Source organism: Aythya marila, assembly GCF_965140915.1.
Source record: "Aythya marila genome assembly, chromosome: 3".
Taxonomy (NCBI): Eukaryota; Metazoa; Chordata; class Aves; order Anseriformes; family Anatidae; genus Aythya; species Aythya marila.
In genome coordinates, this window is record NC_139044.1 from 78,274,876 (window position 1) to 78,295,399 (window position 20,524).

Sequence of the window (20,524 nt, forward strand, 5' to 3'; positions counted from 1 at the left end):
ATGGAAAGTGAAGCCCGTGAGTTGAGATAAAGACAGTTTAATAAGACAGGAAATAAAATAACAAAAATAATAATAACAATAATAATAATGATGATACAATGGTGATAATACGAAAGTAATAATAGTATGTACAAACAAGTGATGCACAATGCAATTGCTCACCACCCGCTGACCGATGCCCAGCCTAACCCCGAGCAGTCCGGCCCCCTCCCCCCGGCTAGCCACCCCTATATATTGTTTAGCATGACGTCAGATGGTATGGAATACCCCTTTGGCTAGTTTGGGTCACCTGTCCTGGGTCTGTCCCCTCCCAGCTCTTACTGCACCCCCCAGCCTGCCCGTTGGCAGGACAGAGCAAAGGCTGAGATGTCCTTGGCTTAGTATAAGCACTGCTCTGCAACAATTAAAGCATCGGGGTGTTATCAGCACTCTTCTCATTCTAAGCCAAAACACAGCATTCCACCAGCTACTAGGAAGAAAATTAATTCTGTGCTAACTGAAACCAGGACACCTACTAATATATTTTCTTCTGAATTTTCACTCCTTGAAGAATAGATAAATCTACTTTAATACACCAATTTTCATTAACAGGGCTTACAAATATCAGCAGGATTTACAAAACCATCAGAGTGATCATCAATAAAGCTCATACAGATGTATTTCTGTGTCCACGACGGAAGCAGCTGTTGAATTTAGGATAATGGAATCTTTCTTGACATACAGACTATGAACAACACCATATTGGCATATCCAATGAGTATCAACAGTTCTTACTGAGTTTCATAGCTTCAGGGCTTATTAGACCATTTTGCTGTAATTCCCTGAATACTGTTTGAGCCACAGATGTTGAAAAGAAAACAGACAGCAAACACACTGGAGAGTACAAAAAATCCCCTGCTTCCAGTGTAGACTTTGTCTGTGTCCACTAAAACTGTATTCTAAGTGAACAAAGTAAATAGCAAGAGGAATTTGTCCAAGAATAGTTCTAAATCTTTATAGCATAAGGGATGTTAATGATAGATACATCATCCTCCCTGGTTTACACAGTTCTACCAGGAGATTTAAGTCCTTATCAATTTTCTCACTAAGTAAATTTTTTTTCATAGGCTGCATGACCTTCACTTCGAAACAACAGGAAATGTTCTGCTAATATATGTGCATACTGGGGTACATGGATCGAAGGTTATAGACAAGATCAAAGCCCTTATCAGCTTATATCTGAAAAGATCTGACTGTTCAGCAACTGAATTTGCAGTGAATAGGCTCCTTCTGCATTATTCTAATTTCACATATTTTGGGGATAAGGATTTTCAGGGCCTAACTTGTGAAGATCTGACTTCACTAACATTTTTATTTGAGCTAAATTTGCCCTGAAACATGGATGATGTCTGATCTTACCAGAACCATGTTTTGACTCTACTTAATTGTTTTGCTTTTTAATGTTGACCTTGTTTTGTTTATTAATTAATTCAGCATATAATGGTGACCCTGCTTGAAAGTTTTCTTAACCATGGTATTCAAATTTCTTTAAGATTTGAAGTCTGTGCTTTCAGTTAGAGTTATTTATTTTTGTTAATATCAAGAATTAAGTGCTATAACACTGATAAGTCTCTTTTCTGAGCAGATGAAATAACACAGCATTTTACTGTTTGCTTAGAGGTAGAAATAGAACATAGATCTGATAAAGACTGTAATTTATTATTAGTAAGCACTAAAAGACTATTCACGAACAAAACAACATTGTTCAGTCTAAATCATGACATTCAATTTAACTGCCAAAAGATGACTTGAGGACAAGGGAATTTTCTAAATATTATTTCATTATTTCTATATTATTTCAGAAAATAATTTTTGAGTAAGTTCTGGGGTGGAAGAAAGCTAGACAGCTAGACTTTGTTAAGTTTGTTTGCATGTGCAATTATAAATATTTCACTGTGTAATTATATTTACTGCGCACTTTTGCTTTTAACCTGTAAAGTTTTGGACTGTTGCACCATTTGTAAGCAAACAGAGCTGTCTTCAGAACAATGATGTTCTAACCACAGAGACCAGTTCTGATCTTTATGTTTAGCTCTTCCTAATCCATTTTAACATCATCTGGCAGATACATAACAGCCAGATTTATCCCTTTCTTTTTCCTCCCTGGTCTGCACTTTGTAAAATATTTTTAATCTATCATGATTCTTCTAAAGATATTGCAAATGATAAATAATAATAATACTAATAATAATTAAAAAAAAAAAAAAAAAAACAGACTAAGTCGTATTCATTCATGCTCCTGCTCTGATAAAAGACTAGAGATTAAGAATTTTCCATGGTAACTAGAATGACTTAAAGGTCTTCTGACAATAACATGATTGATTTTGATTTTAGTCATTCAGGAATAAATCTATTACTTTAAGCAAAGTTACTCCAAAGATACTCATTCTTCAACTTCTTACAGCAGGTGAACAGGTCAGCATGTCAGCAAGTAGCTGTAACAGCGCTGAGTCCAGAAAGAAAACTAGTCTTCTGGCTTGAGTGTTGAGGGAAAATACCCATTTCCAATATGGTAAACACTAGACTAGCACCTTTGCTAGAGAGGGGTCCAGAGAAAGGAAAATTTTTTTGGTTGTGAAAGGTTATAGTTATAGGTAAATATAGAAATTTCTGGAAAAATTGGGTCATTTATCTTAAAGTTCACAGTCACTTTCTTCACCTTTCAACGTCATTCAATTATACGAATCACCACATATTTACACACACAGATTATTTTTTGCTGGATCATTCTGTTGTGAGAATGTAGGATAATTAGTCATGCAAAAATATTTATGGTCCTTCTTGTCGTCTGATAGCTTATGAAGGGTATTAATTTTTTTAATGTATATATTTTTTTTAAATATAAAAAATGCAAACAGATGAGAATTGAAACATAAATAAATAAATTTAAAAAATCAGAAATACTACAGGGTAAAGTGTATTCACAGATTGATGTGCCAGTCATGGTATTGTCCAAAACCTCACAGGATGAAGTTACTTTTGCTTGAATTAGTGCACAAAAAGAAAATAAGTGAGATTGAAAAAATTACTATTTTTGAAATGAGGGAAATATGTACACAGCATATCTGTCACAGAATGACATTCTGTTCATTTTGTCATGGTAAAATTAATTAAATAGTTATGTTTTAAAAATTTTATGAGAATCTTAATTATTAATGTCATCAACAGGCTGAAAAAAATGTAGGTTAGGTGTGGGGAGAGTTTGGCTCTGAAAAGACATTACTTAAAAGGATTTTTTTTTTGCATGACTGAGCACATGTGCACACAGACTAGATAGTCACACTTTACAATGAGGTTACACTTATAAATAATTTATAAAGGGTTGTTAGGCTATTATAGAATCCACAAAGTCCATAGGTTTTTTATAACTATGTATAGCACCCTCAAGTAATGTGCAACCAAGTAAAATTTATGAAATTCATATCCGTAGTATTGTTTATTATGTATATTAATCATTCATTAATCCTTTATGAACTATTTATAAATGTAATCTTAATGGAAATCATGGCTGACTTGTTACTCTCTTGCACTAGCTCTCTTGTACAAGCTGCACGAGACTTGAAGGTTGTAGGCCTCTTTGTCTTTTTTTTTTTTTTTAACAAGCTGGGCAATCTTTAGACAAGGCAATGCACACTAGCTGTTTCCTTACAGATTCCTACAATGTTAGAAGACTGAAACAGGCATTACAAAAAGGCAGTGCTTTTAAGGATCCTTTTTCTGCACCTTCTCTAATATTTCAGCAGAGCCATCACTGTTCTGCTTTGCAGCATCCATGTACATGTAAAAAGCTCCTTGCAGATGATCCAGACATAGTAAAGTCCATGATTCACACCTAGTAAAGTCTCAGGTTCTGACTACTCTTGTACAGTTTGTTAGATCACATTATAAAAATATAGGCCATATTACTAGGTAATGAGTGCAGGAGGGTTGCTGTGGAAATGTACGCATCAATCAGTCTTTGTTGTTTCTGTAGAAGAATAGGCAGTGAACAAGAATGACTGTGTAGTCCAGGCTAGTATAATGTCTGAAAGAAGATTGTGGCCTGTCAAGGTACAGTTACTTGGCTTGCTACAGGCAAGCTCAACTAATTTTCATGTGACAGTGCAGTTTTATTACTGGTCTTTGCTTCTTTATGCATGCTGTGAAATATCTAGCTGAGGCATTTTATACCAGAGCACCATCCCAGAGCATCAATTCTTCATTTGTTGTTTTGCAGGAAACAGATCTCATTCTGACCTTTAATATCTCAATGCATCGTTCATGGTGGATGGAGAATGGGCCAGGCTGCACCGTGACTTCAGTAACTCCAGCTCCAGACTGGGCACCAGAGGATCATCGCTATATCACTGTCTCGGGGTGTTTTCTTGAGTATCAGTACATAGAAGTGGCTCACAGTTCTCTTCAGATCTTCCTTGCAGTAAGTGTTTATAGATAGCCTCTCTCTCATTGTCTTTTCTAACTTTCTTCTTGTTGAATGTTACTACCTGAATAGTGGGGCACTGTAACGTTGATTTACAGACCCTGTCTCTGAGCGTTAAAAGTTCTCCTACAAAATCATTGTTTCAGCCAATTCAAGGCATCTGTACATGAAAATCTCCAGTTTACATTCCCAACACTGCAAAACTGTCGTGATGCACCGTGTCCTGCTGGACTCCATTTTGACCAATGGTCTCATATTACTACAGTGAATTGCATTCAAATTGCACTTATATGATATAAATTATGACATAATAAGTTACAGCTATACCCATGAAAGCCAAATTGAATATAAAACAAAAACTAATAAAAACTAAAATGAAGGAAAAAAAAATCAGTAGTAAAACTCGATTCACTAATCCATTCACAAGCCTCATATCTGACCAGTGAAATGACATTTTCATCTTTAATCAGGAAAACTGATCAATTTGTCTTTAACAATATTATCCAATATGCACTTGAAGAGAATGAGAAAGGTTCTTCCCAAGAGAAGAAAGTATTGTAATTCTTATATCAAAATCAAAAGCAGAGGTCTTAAATCTTTTTTAGAAGAGTAGATATCCAGTGTCAAGGTGCAGGAAAAAAATAAATAAATAAAATAAAATAAAATAAAATAAAATAAAATAAAATAAAATAAAATAAAATAAAATAAAATAAAATAAGAGAGAGAACATAAAACATCTTGTTCGGGGAGAATTTGGTAGGTTCTTAAGCCACATTTAACCTTACTTAGTCCTTTCTCCTTGTGTTGTCCCTTGTACTTCAGCAAGGTAAAAAGGTGACATAAACACTGAATTAGTTGCATTGAATGACAAGCTGCATTTTTCTGTTTGCCCTACTGATATTTACATGTTTTTGATCAAGTGAAATATATATATATAAATGACTGCAAATAAAACTGTCATACATATACATTTGGTGCAGTGCCTCTTACTTCTGGCCAAAAGATTCCAATATTTTACCCAAGGAGGGACCGTACTGACAAAAAGGCAGCAAGGATATTTGGTAGTCCTTATCCAGAAGTTAGTGTAAGGCAGCTGGACAATCCCCAGTATATGATGTGGTTGTCAACTACCCAAAAAGTTAGCAGCTTCTCTATCTTTCTATTCCCCAGTCTAGTATAAATGACCAGGTGAGTTCAGAAAAATATATCTCTGTGTCAATACAACCCTGTGTGGGCTCCACATATAGAAGCTTGTTGTCTGATTCACCTGAAAGCCCAGCTACCTCCATGCTTTTCTGCTGTCCCCATTGTAGGAAAGCAAAAGACTGCTTACCAAGCAGTTAGTAAGGCAGGCACTAGGCAGATCTGTACTATAAAATTAGCACCTTCTCCAGATAGTTCCCTGCAGTTTTGACAAGATACAACTGATGCAAATGCAACAGAAAGAAAAGTGTAAAGAAATAAGTGTAAGTAAATAGATTAAAATAACTTTATAGATTTACAACTTTATTTACAAGCAATTATTATCACTCAAGCTGAACTCCAAAGAAGATATCCAGACCTTTATTTTTCTACTTTTTTTTTTTTTTTTTTAATTTGTGTGCAATTATCATGAACAAGAAACTCAAAGTAATATATATTTCAAGCTTGAGTCTCTTAGTGGAACAAGGTTTTTTGTGTCTATACGCCTAAACAGAGCTGTCTTTCTAGTTAAGGATGATCTTAGCAAGACAGGGGAATGGTTCAGAATAACAAACCACCAGTAACCTGGTAACTGTAGCCAACTACAGCTACTTTTATATTCATGGTACTGTAAATGTATCATGGATAAAGAGCATCATGGTAAAATATGGGTTAATTTTCCATACCTGGTGCTTGTACCTTTAGTGTTTACATCATTTTTACATTTCTCATTGTGGGCACAGGATTCTTTTTCTAAGAGAAATGTTAGCATAATGTCACAATCATAAAAAATATGGTGAGAAAGAGAGGAATTACCTGGTGCTGAATGGTGACATATAACACAAAGTTAGAGGAGCACAATTTGCTTGGTTTTCAGTAAACTAGCTTTCAACAAACCCAAACATTACATCAGATTTATCTCCAGTTAGTAGAAAGAAATTAATCTTTCCTTTCAATTTTCTTTTATGGGCACTTAAGTGGATCTTGCACTTTAACAGTAAACCTATGAATTGCAACCTACAAATTGGTTACTTGCTTTCTGTTTTTGCTTTCATGACAATGATCAAACTAATCTTGATCTTGGCTTTTTCACAAACGTGGCATTGCAGCATGTATTTAAGGGTATTTTCTACTGCCTATAGATAGAAAGTTGCAAAGAAATTCATGTTCACTGAGACCCACTTTTATTAGTCTTTGAAAACATTATCATGCTTGTATTTTGTACTGCTCACTAGTAAGTTCATGTGGAATCCAGATACAGAAGGTTAGGCTCCACATAGATGTGGTATTTGCTATGGAATACTTAGTGGAAAGAATACAACACCTAAATAAAAGCTACATATAAAAACAAACAAAACAAACAAAACCACTATTTATACTTTATAAAAATGAAGGCCTAAAGTGGGACATGGGATACTTCAAGGAATGCAGAGACTCTCCTGAAGAGGTGCAGAATACTTATTGTCTATAAGACACATTATCTCCCCAGAGTGTATCCTAGAAGCAAAAACCATCAGATTGCGAATGGTACAAATTCCGCTGCTAATCTTGTGCAAGTCAGCACAGATTTTTATTTTTTAAGAGTGAAATTTAGGATAATTTTTATTTCTTTCACTGCTAAAAAGAAAAAAAAAAAAGTTATAATTTAGACAACCTGAAGGTCCAATGATCCCAAATGTCAGAAAAATCCTCAGCATACAGCGTTGTGGTGTTTATTGCATAATGCTTACCTTCAGGACTAAAGAGAGGCAGACATGATGATACACAGATGTGTTGGCAGCTTCTTCTGAGCGGATTTTACTCAGGATAAGCAAGCAACTGGATAAAATTCCTAGTTCAGTACACACTGAAGAAGTAACAGAAAATTGTTGTTGATGAACTCTGTGCTTTGACTAGCTGAATGTTCATTGTTTCGAAAAGTTTCAAAATGGGGAAAAATACTTGAGATCACATATATACAAGGAAATGCTCTGATAAAACAAGGATTATCCTGATTTGGGTATTTAGCATTCATGTATGTGAAGCCAGGCTGGAATAACCCACAGTGATAATGGGGACTGTAAACCAGTCCTTTGTCTCATGCCACAGAGCACTTAGTTCATCAGGTGGTGCTGGTCGGAGACTACAGCCTCTGTAGAGTAGTATCAATCAATCCTTCTATCAGAAAAATAAAAACCACATAATGCATAATTATGTCCATGTAGCAGCCATTCCCATTTCAGAACATTACTTATTGCTCAGCCACTGACTGGTTTTGTCCCAGTTTGATAGAATTTTATTTTGAAGAAAATTCCACTGATTTTCACTCAATTGTTGTGATGTTTTCATGGGAGTTCTCTGTAAATGGCACACCACCAAAATGTCAGTGCCACACACTATGCTTGTCAGCTTTCCTTTTGTGTTCCATACTAATACCTCCCATCTGATTCTTTTGAGACTGAGATGAGCCTTATTTCTATCAGTTTATCTCTACGTCTTACCATCCTCTTCCAGCAAGTCAAAAAGAAAGAAAGGGGTCTAGAGTGAGGAAGTGGAATCTATTTAATCCTTAAGTGCAGCTTTGCAGCCTGCAGTGATGCAAAATAAACAAACGTATTTTTAGGGCACCACCTGCAGCATGCAGCTGTACTGGGCTGAGCAGAACTGCTAAGCATATGATTTATTCTGTTTCATGTGAAACCCTGAGATCTGGAAAAGGATGTGGGGACAGTGTTTCTATTGAATGACTCCCTGCTTTTTTTTCCCTCCCCAATTTTTGGTGAATACCGTAGATGTGACTGTAAAGGTAATATCTTCTTATCTGAGGTGTTATTGCATTTTGCCAACAGTGTTTTTTTTTAATTCAGCTACAGCTAATTCATTTGTTTTGCTGCACAAAGCTAACTGTCGCTGCAGCCTGTGCTCACACACTGGGCCAAATTCTCCACTTTGCTCTTCTCTACCATGGGTGCCTCATTTGCAGTGCTGTGAGATCTGAGTACATGGAGTGTCCAAAGCACTCTGTGAGGATCACAGCTCTTCCTGTCCTTCTTGTCCATGTATTACTGAAAAGAAACTGGTCTGGTGATAGCATGACTTGGATACTCATATGCTTCATATATTAAAATGTCCTTATGTGCTTAATGGTTATTGAATCTCGCTGCTTACATCAGAGAAACTATTTCATTTTTAGGACTCCTGGGTTATCCACAATAGATAGATATACTTAAATTACTGATCTCTGGAGATGATTGTTCCAGGTAAAGAATGAGATCAATGGTTCTAATGGAGATTAGACTTGATATTGGTTTGTGAAATTTGAGTTGGATTCTGCATACTTTGTGTGGAGTGGAGGTTGAATGAAGTTCCCACTGACCCCTAGAAAATAGGGGAAGGAAACCATAGGCAGGCAGTGCCTGGGAGGACACAGTAAGGGGTGTACACAGCTGCCAACTTTAGCATGTAATGTCAGTGCTGAAAGAAGGCCTTGTCTCTGTGTATACATAACATATGCTGCTTTTTTTGGTCACATGACCATAAAAAGTGTCTCTACCTTATAGTCTCAGAGGTACCCACACCATCATCATCTAATTGTAGCTAGAGATCCTATGTAGAATTTTCTTCATTTGGATTTTTATTGAACACATTTTAGTACAGAAAATGGAAATCATTTCAGTTCAGGCCCTGAGCTGTGTGTAAGGTCAGTGGGTTATGCTTCCAAGTCTACCACAATGTCCCTGAGAAAGCAATTTCTTCTCTATGAAGCCATCTGCTGCAGTGAGGAAAGCATTCCTAAATTTGTCATGTTCAGTTTATAAGACAATGTACCATTTGCATAGATAGGGATCCGTCAGGTCTCTCAAAAAGCCTCTAAATGTGGATGGCACCCAGCATAGTTAGGCTGTTATGTGGTACAAGGAAATTATAATAATGGTAATTGCATTTCATACAGAAACAGCTCAGATTCTCCACATCTTCCTTCTGCCTGTATTTTACTCTTTGATTATGCATGACCTGCCCCCACTCCCACAAGGCTGTTCTTGCAAAAGTCGACAAATTAAAATCCATTTGTAGATCAAAACTCTGAAAATATGCAAATAAAAGATCAGCCATGGAGATAAGTGTGACAGAATTACATATCTATTTGCCAACTCAGGATTTAAAGTATTTATTATGCTTGTCTTTTATTCCTCACTTACCCACTCACAAGTCTATTGATTTTAGTAGAACTAAGTGCCCAAGTTATGGGAATAAGATTAATGCAAAGGCATCACCTTAGCTAATTTAGTTTTTAGTTATATAGACCTCTAAAAGATGAAGTGTGTAACATTATTCCAGTAAAACAAGTGGGCAAAAAGCATTTCTTACATAGAGTATCTATATTATTGATGGTAACTTACATACCAAATAAATAAAATCATAAGTAAACTGCTACACAAAGGTATTGATCATTTTCATAGTCATGTTGTCGGCTGACATTTATGTACTGTACATTAGTCTTAATTTCTTTTTGTTCTTTCCTGTATTTATATGTGAATATATGCTTCATGCAATCATCAAAATTATTATTTCATGCTTTCAAATTTTTAATTTGTAATTAACTTTCCATACTAGTTACAGGAAATATATACTGTATGGGATTCAGTAAAGTCTGCGTCATTATACCTTTCAAGCTATGATGCTGTCAGACTGATTGAAAACATCATGAAGCATAACTGTGCTATTAAGAGGCAATAATACAGCTGGGTTGCCAGCTTCAAAATCTCTGCTCTGTGGCAGGCTTACAGTATGACCTTTGTCAGAGTGCTTAACTCATGTCAATTCTTGTCTGTACTACACAAACAATAGTTCCTAAACATCTCAGAAAGCTGTTGCCAGGATAATTTCACGAACATTGCAAAGTAAACAAATATAACTGTAAGGTGGTCCATGTATGTATTTAAGCACTTAGAAGAGCACAGAAGCTATAATATTCTGTTTCTCTCAAGGATTAAGAGTAATTAGAATAAGGTACTATTAAAATCCTAAATGTTAACATAGGACAGGTGACATTATAGTCTCATGCCCTTGTGGAGAGATGAGATCAGAGAATCATAGTGTACTCTCACAGGAATTTCTGAACTATCTCCTTGTGCTTTAGACCCAGATGCTCAAATATGTTACTGATAATATATTACTTGAAAGTCCCCCATAGTGCTGAGGACACTATGATTACAAAGTAAAGGTGTAGCAGTTCCTGTCCAAAAAAAAACAACATTCAAAGTACATGACAAGCCAGCCAACCCATATAGGCAGAAATAATAATAATAATAATAATAATAATAATAATAATAATAATAATAATAATAATAATAATAATAATAATAATAAAGACTGGAAAACAGAGGGAATACTATCCTGAAGTTTTAATGCATTTCCGCTTTGACCATTGTCAGCAAGTTGTAGACATGACAGAAAAAAAAAAAAACTAAAATAGGTTATGAATTGTAATAATGAGTAAACAGTGTATTATCTACTGGAAAATTGTCCTAAAATGTAGCAAAAAAGGAAAGCGTGAAAGTTTGAAATCTATCCACTGGTTGACAACAAGCTGGTGGCTCACTTAGCAAGTGAGGGGGAACAAGCTAGGTGCAACAAGCTGCAGAGAGTCTTGCAAGTGAATGGAGTGATTGAATTTCACTGGAAGAAAGGAGAAGACATGGGAGGATAAAGCAAGCTGTGGAAAATAATCTTTGCAGTAGCTTTTCAGATAGGCTCAGTCTGGACTGAGGTATTGGTTGGGAACAAGGAGGTGATGCCACATAAATAGAGGCAGAATGCTCCTCTCAACCTGAGGCTTAGTGAGTAAGAGATCAGGAGGGTGTCAGCAGGACAGCAGAGGTTAAAGGAAAAGTTTGTTTGTAAAATTACAGCACTAAAAGCAAGAAAGAATAAGAGTTCTGTAGGGAAAAGTACATTCTCTTTCCTTTTTTCCTTTTTTTATTTGGGAAGATACTGATGAGACCCGAGAAGATCAAAAGATGAGCAGTTCCTCCAGAGACACCAGCAAATGACAGAGCAGGACTAAAGAAATGAGCACTGTGTGAAGCATGTAGGTATATCAGCAGGACAGACTGCATTACAGAAGCAGGGCCAAAAGAGTGAAGGCAGAGGAGAAGAGGGGGGCAGTCATAGGAATGCATGAAAAATAAAAGCTCCCTAATTTATGATGCCATTAGAAATGAGGCAAAGACCAATAGGGTTTTTCTGTGGGTCCCAAAATATTTGTGAGTGGAATCAAACCAAATATTAGACGTCTCTGGATTGTCCAGGTTGAAATTTTGAAAAGTAAATGGCCAGGTCTTTTTGTCAGAGATACAAAGACCACAAATGATTTGAGAGCTGCTACTGTATTAAAGGTCTTCAACTGAGTTCAGATGGATAATATTCATCTTTTAGGAGGTATCTCTGCTTGATATAGGCTTTGGATTCTGTTAATTAAGCAGCATATCCCAATATCCTGTTTTTGTGCTCAAAATATGTATAATGTGATATTCTAAAATATATATGTGTATCAGATATCCTTAGCAGTAAATTAATACTGGACTATTAATTTCCCTGTCCTCAGTTCCTTTATGCTGATCATGAGTGCCATGTATTACATCTATTTGCAGTAATAAACCTGATGCCTTTTTCCTTTCTAGTCAAAACAAAGCTCTTCTGTTGTGCAGGAAGTACGTCTTGCACACAAAAGCCCTCACTCAGATTTATTCTTGTTAATTTTATTCCCCCACCTCCCTTTTGACAGCAGCCTCCACCTCTTCTGCACACACACACAGTCATGCACATACCTTGCGTATTGGCTGCCTCCTGCTGTACTAGTGTAGTGGTAAGATTATTTATAGGTGAGAAAGGAGACAAGAGCTCATGTAATCAACTTTTGATTCTTTGAACATAATGGGGAAAAAAAACAAACAAACAAACAAACAAAAAACATTATCTAATTAAGGTGGAGTTCCTTTCTAGGGCAGCACAGTGATTGAAGGAAATGTTATTCTTAAAGATATAGATTGGTATTTGAAAAAGACTGTTTTTTCACTACAGGACTGGGTAAAATCAGCACAATGGGAAGAGGGAACCATTGTAAAGTGCTAATTTAATAACACTGTTGGGTCGTGTTAGCCAAGGAGCAACATGAGGTTCAGGCATCTTTGACATTGCCTCGGAGCAGAGTATGTTGCTGTTTCTCTGTTTGACAATAATGTTAGACTGTATGTCATTAGTGTTTTGAAGGGTTACTATAAGAGACATCTTTATGTTTACACACGTTGTCTGTTGTTTCTTCTGTCAGATTTTACCTGCATTTCTTCACCAATCCTTGCAGAAAACTGCATTACACACATCAAAACATAAACTGTTTTTTAATGAGCAGGAAGCTTTGTAAGTGGAATTGCACTCATTTATTTCCCTAAAAGCTTTCCTTCTTAATGACCTGGGCTCATATAAAGCTAAGCTACGTTGTATAATAATTGTCTGAAAACAAGTTTGCTCCAACTCAGTGGAGAGAAGTCAGTTTTAAATAGAGTTACTTGACCAGTGCACACAGGGTTTTCTCTGAGAGGTTCATTTCCCTGACTGAATAAAAGCCAGCAGTATCAGAATGAGCTGAGACTAGAAGAAGAAGTTCTGCCTCTCACAAATCCCTTTACATGAGCAAAGGAAATTTTGAATGTGATCTGGGGAGTGGGGATCAGAGTTGTGATAACTGGGAACTGAACATTAGACTCATTACTGTGAGGCCTGAGGGAAGTTTCCAGAGAATTTGTTTTGACCATCTCATATGTATTCCATCACACAGGGGACTCCAATTCTGTCTGACCCTGCAGGGATAAATCGTTATATGATACAACAATGTGATTATGGTTCCCCAGGTTGAACGCCTCATGGCTGTCCTGAGGCTATGTGATGCCAGTAGTGCTGTGCTACCTGGTGATGCTAGCTTACTGATTTGCTTCCTTCCACAGCTGGGATTTAAATTATTCCTCAGTTCTTGTACTAGCACAGTCCTGCCACTGATTTTATGACACTGCCTTAGTGAACAAGCTTCAAGTGAACTCATTCCAGCTATGCACAACTCAAAAGCCTTGAAATTGGGTCCTTTCACCTGGTTTTGGTGAGCTTCTTTGGGTTTTTCATGTTTTGAAGATCTTCTGGACAAAAAGCCTAATTCATTTTCTTTCTGTGGGTATTCTCTACAAATGAGTTTGCGTGATGGAGAAACCAAATTATACCTGCTTTAGATGTAAGAATAACATCTTAAGCTGAATCACAATAAGAATAAATTGTACAAGCTTCTGTGATCCTAAGTAATTAAAATGGAATCCCTCTTCATACTGAAAACTCATAGTCAAGTGCCAGGTTCACCAGTCCCTTTCCTGAGTTGATACTATTGCCACGATACAGACAAAAAGTGCAAAAGATGAACATAAAAACATAGATTTATCTAAGAAAATGTAATATTATCCATTGTGCAGCTTTAGTCATAACATTTCTGGTAACAGTGACACAATTCAGAAAATCTGTTTTCTTAAATTCTCCAAAGGCAAATAATATAAGTTGTGTTACAACAACTTCAACTGATACTGCATTGATGGTGCTCACACTTTGTGTCTGAGATCCCTAGAGCTGGAGTAATACCAGTGTTAACCAAATCTCTAGCTAGTGTTTGAGTCATGCTGTGGGGCCACAGGATGAAGTCCAGGAAAGAAACATGAACAGTAACCTAGTAACATGGGATCAAGTAATCATTATTTGTGGGAAAACTCCCCATTTTCTAGCACTTACATAGCATGTAAAACAGCCTATGTAATATAGTCCTCTTCAGACATATCCTAAGGACTTTTATTCCTCTGACATCTGTAATGTTCCAATGCTAAGGAGAGAGGAGTCTGACATAATTTTTTCTTGTAATTTTGCTGAAGCTTCTACCCAAAGCCCAGATTTTAAATGACAGGTAATATTCATTACTGGAAAACATCATTGTTTCATCCAAATGAAGAAAATTACTCTTCCTTGAAATCTGAGCAAATCTGCTCTTTTCATGTATGCTCAGTAGACATCAGCCAATTCTTACCACTTCTTTAATAGATGTTATCTTAGCTCTGGCTGAATAGTTAGACAGCACACTTGTACACTGCTGATGTGTTTGGGGGGGTTATCAAGATGTGTTCCTTAGCTGCACCATTCAGCTAAAATACAGTACTATTGGGATAGCTGTTTTTCTGTTCCCAACTGCTTGAAACTGATTGGCATAAAGTGTTTCCTGTTTTCATAACCAGTAGAATAGACTTTTTTTCCCAGCATGCAACGTTATTTTAATGCTACCCTTGAGCACTGCTAGCTTAACCTCCATTCTCTCCTGAACAGAGTAAAAGAAAAAACTTTTTTCTTAGCATATACCAATGAATAATGAAGTGCTGGGACTTTATTTTTATTTTTGTATGTCTGTGTCTTCTGTGAACAGATCAGTCATGCATGTTTATTCACACACTGAAGAAAAAAAGCATCTGCAAAATCATATGGGTATTTGTCTGCTGATAATGACTGTTGCCATAGGTGGGAATTCAACATTGACATGACAGAATTTATTTTTCCTTATATGTAGACAATGATCAAATAGTGACATCTGGAATCTACCCCAGAGGTTCAATTCAATAAAATATTAATAGCTGCCATTTCCAGCAAAGACGGTGTAATAAGAGCACAGCAGCACAATCTCTGACATTTTTGCACCTATTGTTCTTCATAATTAGTTAACCCTTTCCCCTTCCACATACCCTCCTCTTAAAGATCAGGGAAAACAAAATTGGGACTGTATTCCCTGTCTCTAGTTTAGGTAAGCTGGTGAAAGATGTGCTCTGTTGGGAAGTGACTACATGCTCAGCAACAGCAGGCCAGATCCTTTTGGAAACCTCGACAAGGAGCTCCTGCTGAACCTGGGAGGTGTGTGGCCTAGATACATACTGCTAGCTCGTAATGAAAATCAGGCACAAAAGTGAAGACTATGTTGGGCAGTCTCATCTTAAGCATTCCCCATTTTAACAAGAGATTTAAGCTTTCCTTAGTAAGTGAATTCAATGTATTCAGTCACAATGAACAGAGAAAATGCATGGTAGAGGACTGCTGAGTCTTGTTTCAGACAATACTGTTCTTCCCATTCCTTTCATTCAGTCAGTTAGTATTAATAGTCACTTATGCATAAGACGAAATAATGAGGTTTAATGAATCTCCAAAGATCAACTACTTCATAAAAGCAAATGCCACACTTTTATCAGTTAAAGGCCTCCAAGTCCAACATCAGCAGCAGAGGGAATTTTTATTTTAAAGCAAATTGCACCCAGTTTCAGTAAATTATCATAGAATGATTACTCGACTTTTATCCAGTCAATGTTATGGTTCCCTAGTGAATTGGTTTATTGTCAGTATGTCTGCTTCAAAACATGTCTTCCCTGGAAAGCATTCCTTCATTTAGCTTCTGCTGCTGGAAACAGGCAACAGCTTGAAGCTAGCAGCTGCTCTTGAACAAAGCAGGTAGAGATGCAGAAAGGCTGCCGAATCCATAACAATAAGCGCATCATGACATAATTACAGTAAATCTCCAGAGTGGTCTGTACACACAGAATGCCATATGGTTTGGGTAAAGGAAGTATGCATTAGTAAAACTGTGGTATAGCACAAGCATTTTCCATAGTAGTCCTGTTAGCATGAAATTGATTTTTATCTAGAAAATTAGCATTGACAGAACAGAGGACAGTGCTTGAATAGTCAGCTAGTTATACTGGGGAACATAATTAATATCCTGAAGGGCAAGAGCAGGTGATAGGAGAGTTTGGGGGATTTTCCAGTTGCAACTATTCATAATCTAATAGCTGGTGCATCCATTTAACCTTTCTTTGATATGGTCTTCTTTCACCACGGCATGTAATAGCTGTTCTGTTTTCTAAATGTCTTCATCTGACTTTGAACAGGTTAATAGGATTTACTGTCTCTGCAGCCTGCCTATACAAAACAGATTGTCAATATGGACAATACTTTCTGGTCTGTCAGAGAATAACAGACTGCTCTCACCATCCCTGATTTAGGAAGTGATTTAGTTTCCTGAGACTTAGATAGAGATGGGAGGAGGGGGGACTGGTATTTTTCTGTGCAAGTTTTGCGTGAGTTTGCTCTGCTAAATAGCCACTTGGCATTTGCTGCATCAGCCTGTGGTGCTTGCTTCATTTTCAGATGGCAGTCTCTTGATTCTCTGTTAGAGATGTCTGCAGAAATTTTGTTATAGCTAGATACCAACTGTACAGAATAGATAACCCAGATACTTTTCAAAGATTGCACCAGACTCTTGCAAACATCTGTTACAAACTGCATGAATTGATCTCATCTTCAAAAGCATTAATCTCCTAAATCATTGTTTTGTTCTGTGCCTGAACCTGCATTTTAGATTTCAGTGGCTTTGGTGTTGTTTTTGTTTGTTTGCTTGTTTGTTTGTTAAGATGTTACTAAAATCATTGTGTGTAATAAGAAAATTACTTTTTCCCTTGGCAGTAAGCTTTTTCTTGCCATGATTATTGCTTCCTGTTGAAATGATCAGAATATAATGGTGCAGCAAGTTTTACAGCAATATAAACTGCATGAACTGTACATATGAACATTTTCTAAAGCACCAAGTCCTTTCCAAATGTCTCCTGCACATTTACACATATAATATGTGAAGCTCTGACTGGCTGAAGGAGGCTAGAGTCACTGAAATTTTTGATACAGGCTGTATGTAAAACATAGGCAAGCAGTATGTGCTGCTTTTTCAGTCTCTTTAAGATGTTAAAAACAGTACTACAGAAAGGAGGTCCACTGTGATTATGAGAGCCTTAAAAATTCCCTGAAATAGTTGTCATCTAATCCTACCATTTTGAAAAATCAGTGATGAAGAAAATCCCACCATAACACATCGTCTTCTCAGTCCTGAAATGCTTCTTTTGTGTGGCTGTTCAGCTTCCTTAAACTTGCTGATTCATTTTAATTAAAATAATCTAGAAGAACATGAGCAAGAGAAGGAATGAGTCTTTTGTTTCATCTTTGTGTAATTGTCCATAAGCAACAAAATAAAAAATAAAAAATATACAAAGTCATATGAAGGTATCCTTTTTCACACTTGCTGGGAATCACCTCAGGTGATGGGAGAGGTAGTTCTACTTACATACTCTCAAAAATTGAAGTAGTTCTAAATAAATTAATCCCATCTATTTCCAGATAATGGACAGCCATAAGTGACAGTTGGCATCAGTGGATTGAACTAATGCTCAACATCTGAGCAATGTTTAATTTGAGGAACTCAGTCCAAGACCATCTCTCAACTTTGTGGTGAACTTTGCAAAGGTGCCTTCTTCAACTCTAAAACACTTGAAAGGAAGTGGCTCTGTTTGATCCAGAAATTCTTAGGAAGCTCCTACTCAGAGCAGGAACCTTTGAACAGGTCTCAGAAGGAATTTTGAAGAGAATAAGAAAAATGATTAGACCATTAACTGCCTCATAGATTCAATTACACTGTTAAGTTAGTTTATGCAGCTGCATAGCTGCATAAGCTTCATAATTCTTCCTCTAACTTCAAGTGTTTGAATAAAACTTCAACAAAATTAAAACCTATCACTTTTCCAAAGGCTATTATAAGGTTTTGTTCTGTCCCAAATAGACTATCAGCTGGGAAACTAGAAGCAGTGGTAAGAGCCTTTAGAGCCTCAAAAAATATGCTAGGATCTAGAAGGATATAGTAGCCATCTAATACCCTTCAGCATTTAATCCATACTAGCTTTGTTTTGCTTCTTCTAAATACTGGGTCAAAAGCTAAACAGTTACATGTTAGCAGAGTTTAACTCCTGGTGTGTGCACATAAACACAAAGGTTAATTTATTATCAAGTCAGAAAAGTTAACTTTTTTTTTTTTAATATTAAAGGAAGATGTACTAGTACTGTCATTGTGATCTGCTGTCTACAATTTCCTTTAAAAATCCATTCTTCAGATAATTTTCAAAGTAAGTTTTAACAGTCTGTTTTATTAAATATGAAATATATATATATACCAACCCTGGAATCTAGCATTCTTCTATAAAAACAGTTAGCAAATCAAAGACTCATATGGTGAAATTAATATTTAATTATTTTTCAAAGAATGTCCAAAAGACTTCAGTTTCACATGAAAAAGACTTACTGCAAAAGATAAATTCTTGTATTGTTAAACTGCTCAACATTCCACTATATGGTCAAGATGCTGAAATTTGAAAATACTACATTAGTTCTCTTAGCATTTTCTTATTCTAAATTAAAAAGTATTACTAGCTTTGTTAGTGGCAGTTACTGAATGATAGTTGATGCTCTTGTAATTTGATTTTATCAGGTACTGTCTCTGACTTTGACCTCCTAGGTTGCCAAATGTCATTCAAGGTGAAATCAGAAACTAACTAAATATTATATAGTGCCATACTGCCTTTGTAGAACTGTCATCATATAACATGGATTTTCACGTTTGACATAGCTTGTTTACTTTAGTGTTCCAGTTATGTGATATAACTTCTACTGAATATTGGCGAGCTTTGCATCAGTTACCATAATTCAGTGTTTTTGATTTTTCTACCCTCATTTAACATAAATGGCAACTGTCAGAACTGCAGTCTGTTAGCACAAACTTGGGTGTCATAGAGGAAGCCGCCACACACAAAGGAACTTTGGCTATACTTCATGCAGTATGGGGCTTTCGTTTGCTCTCCTTCCTGACAATTGACTGCACCAAAGCTACAGAAATAGACAGACTGCCATGTAAGCACACATGGCAATTTGGAATATTCATATGGCTGCATTTTTTTTCAACTGTAGCTCCATAACAGTAAACCTGTGAATAAAACAGGTGATTGGAAGTAGAGCGGATGCATACAGACAGATGGATTAAGACAGTAATAATTGTACTTTCACTTGATTATAATATTAACAGGCTCCAGGTGATTTCCATTTTTTACAGCGTCACTCATCTCAACAAGTCCCAGCAGACCTGGAAGCAAAGAGATGCATCCTGCTTTTCACATGAACCAGTTTCCATTGTGAGCACTTAAGAGAATTCTTCTGTTGAAAAGCAATTAGCTTCTACAGTCTAGGGTGCCATTTAGAATATCCAAGCTCATGTGTTTCATCATAAAATTGACCTTTTTAATTTTTTATGTCTGTGATTCCCCACTAAAAGAGTAAGCATTAAAAAAATACAACCCTAGAGAAAATACTGAAGGCACATGTAGAATTTATTAACGGATGTCTGGCCCCGAAGTGCTGCAGATAGCAACTCCATCTGAATATAATAAATACGAAGTATGCAGTATTGTGTGCTTAATTTTTAAATAATTGGTGTCATTAGGTAGTTTAATGATACCGATTACATAAAAAGCATAGGAAAGCAATATGTGCTACATTTACAGACTCACATTTTTCCTGTAGTAATTGCTTTTCTATATAAATGGTTTTTTGCTTGTTGATATCTTTGAATAACTGTGTACTAATTATCCTAATGTTTCTGAGTTTGTTTTGCTTTTTAGTAACATTGGCTACCTTGGGAATATACATTTTGATAAAATTTTGCATCATTTAGATGTAAGAAAATTTTCTAAAGACATTACTTAAGCATAAGCAAATAAATTCCTCTTCTGCTCAGACACCTTGAGTAAAAATATTGCCAGCAATAGTGACATCTTCCCTCCGTCTCTGGCAACTATCAGGTTTCCATGGAGACATTAGAGAGTTTCAATAGTGCAAGAATACTCAGGTTTTAAAGTACGAATAGAAGTTAAGCATTAGATTTTTGACAGAAGCTGACATAGTTTTAGACCAGTCCTT

The 20,524-nt window shown here is 36.3% G+C and overlaps 1 protein-coding gene across 2 annotated transcripts in view; it reads left to right on the forward strand.

Moving 5' to 3' along the window:
• Positions 1-20,524, forward strand: part of NKAIN2 (sodium/potassium transporting ATPase interacting 2) — a gene marked incomplete at its 3' end in the record, with an annotated part of 583,071 nt that overhangs the window by 506,279 nt on the left and 56,268 nt on the right. The window contains exon 4 of one of the 2 annotated variants that reach the window (XM_082756439.1): positions 4,256-4,456. The exons of the other annotated variant lie outside the window; for it this stretch is intronic. Coding sequence (XP_082612565.1) covers positions 4,256-4,456 — 201 coding nt within the window. The remainder of the gene's footprint in view (positions 1-4,255; positions 4,457-20,524) is intronic. 2 annotated transcript variants of the gene reach the window in all.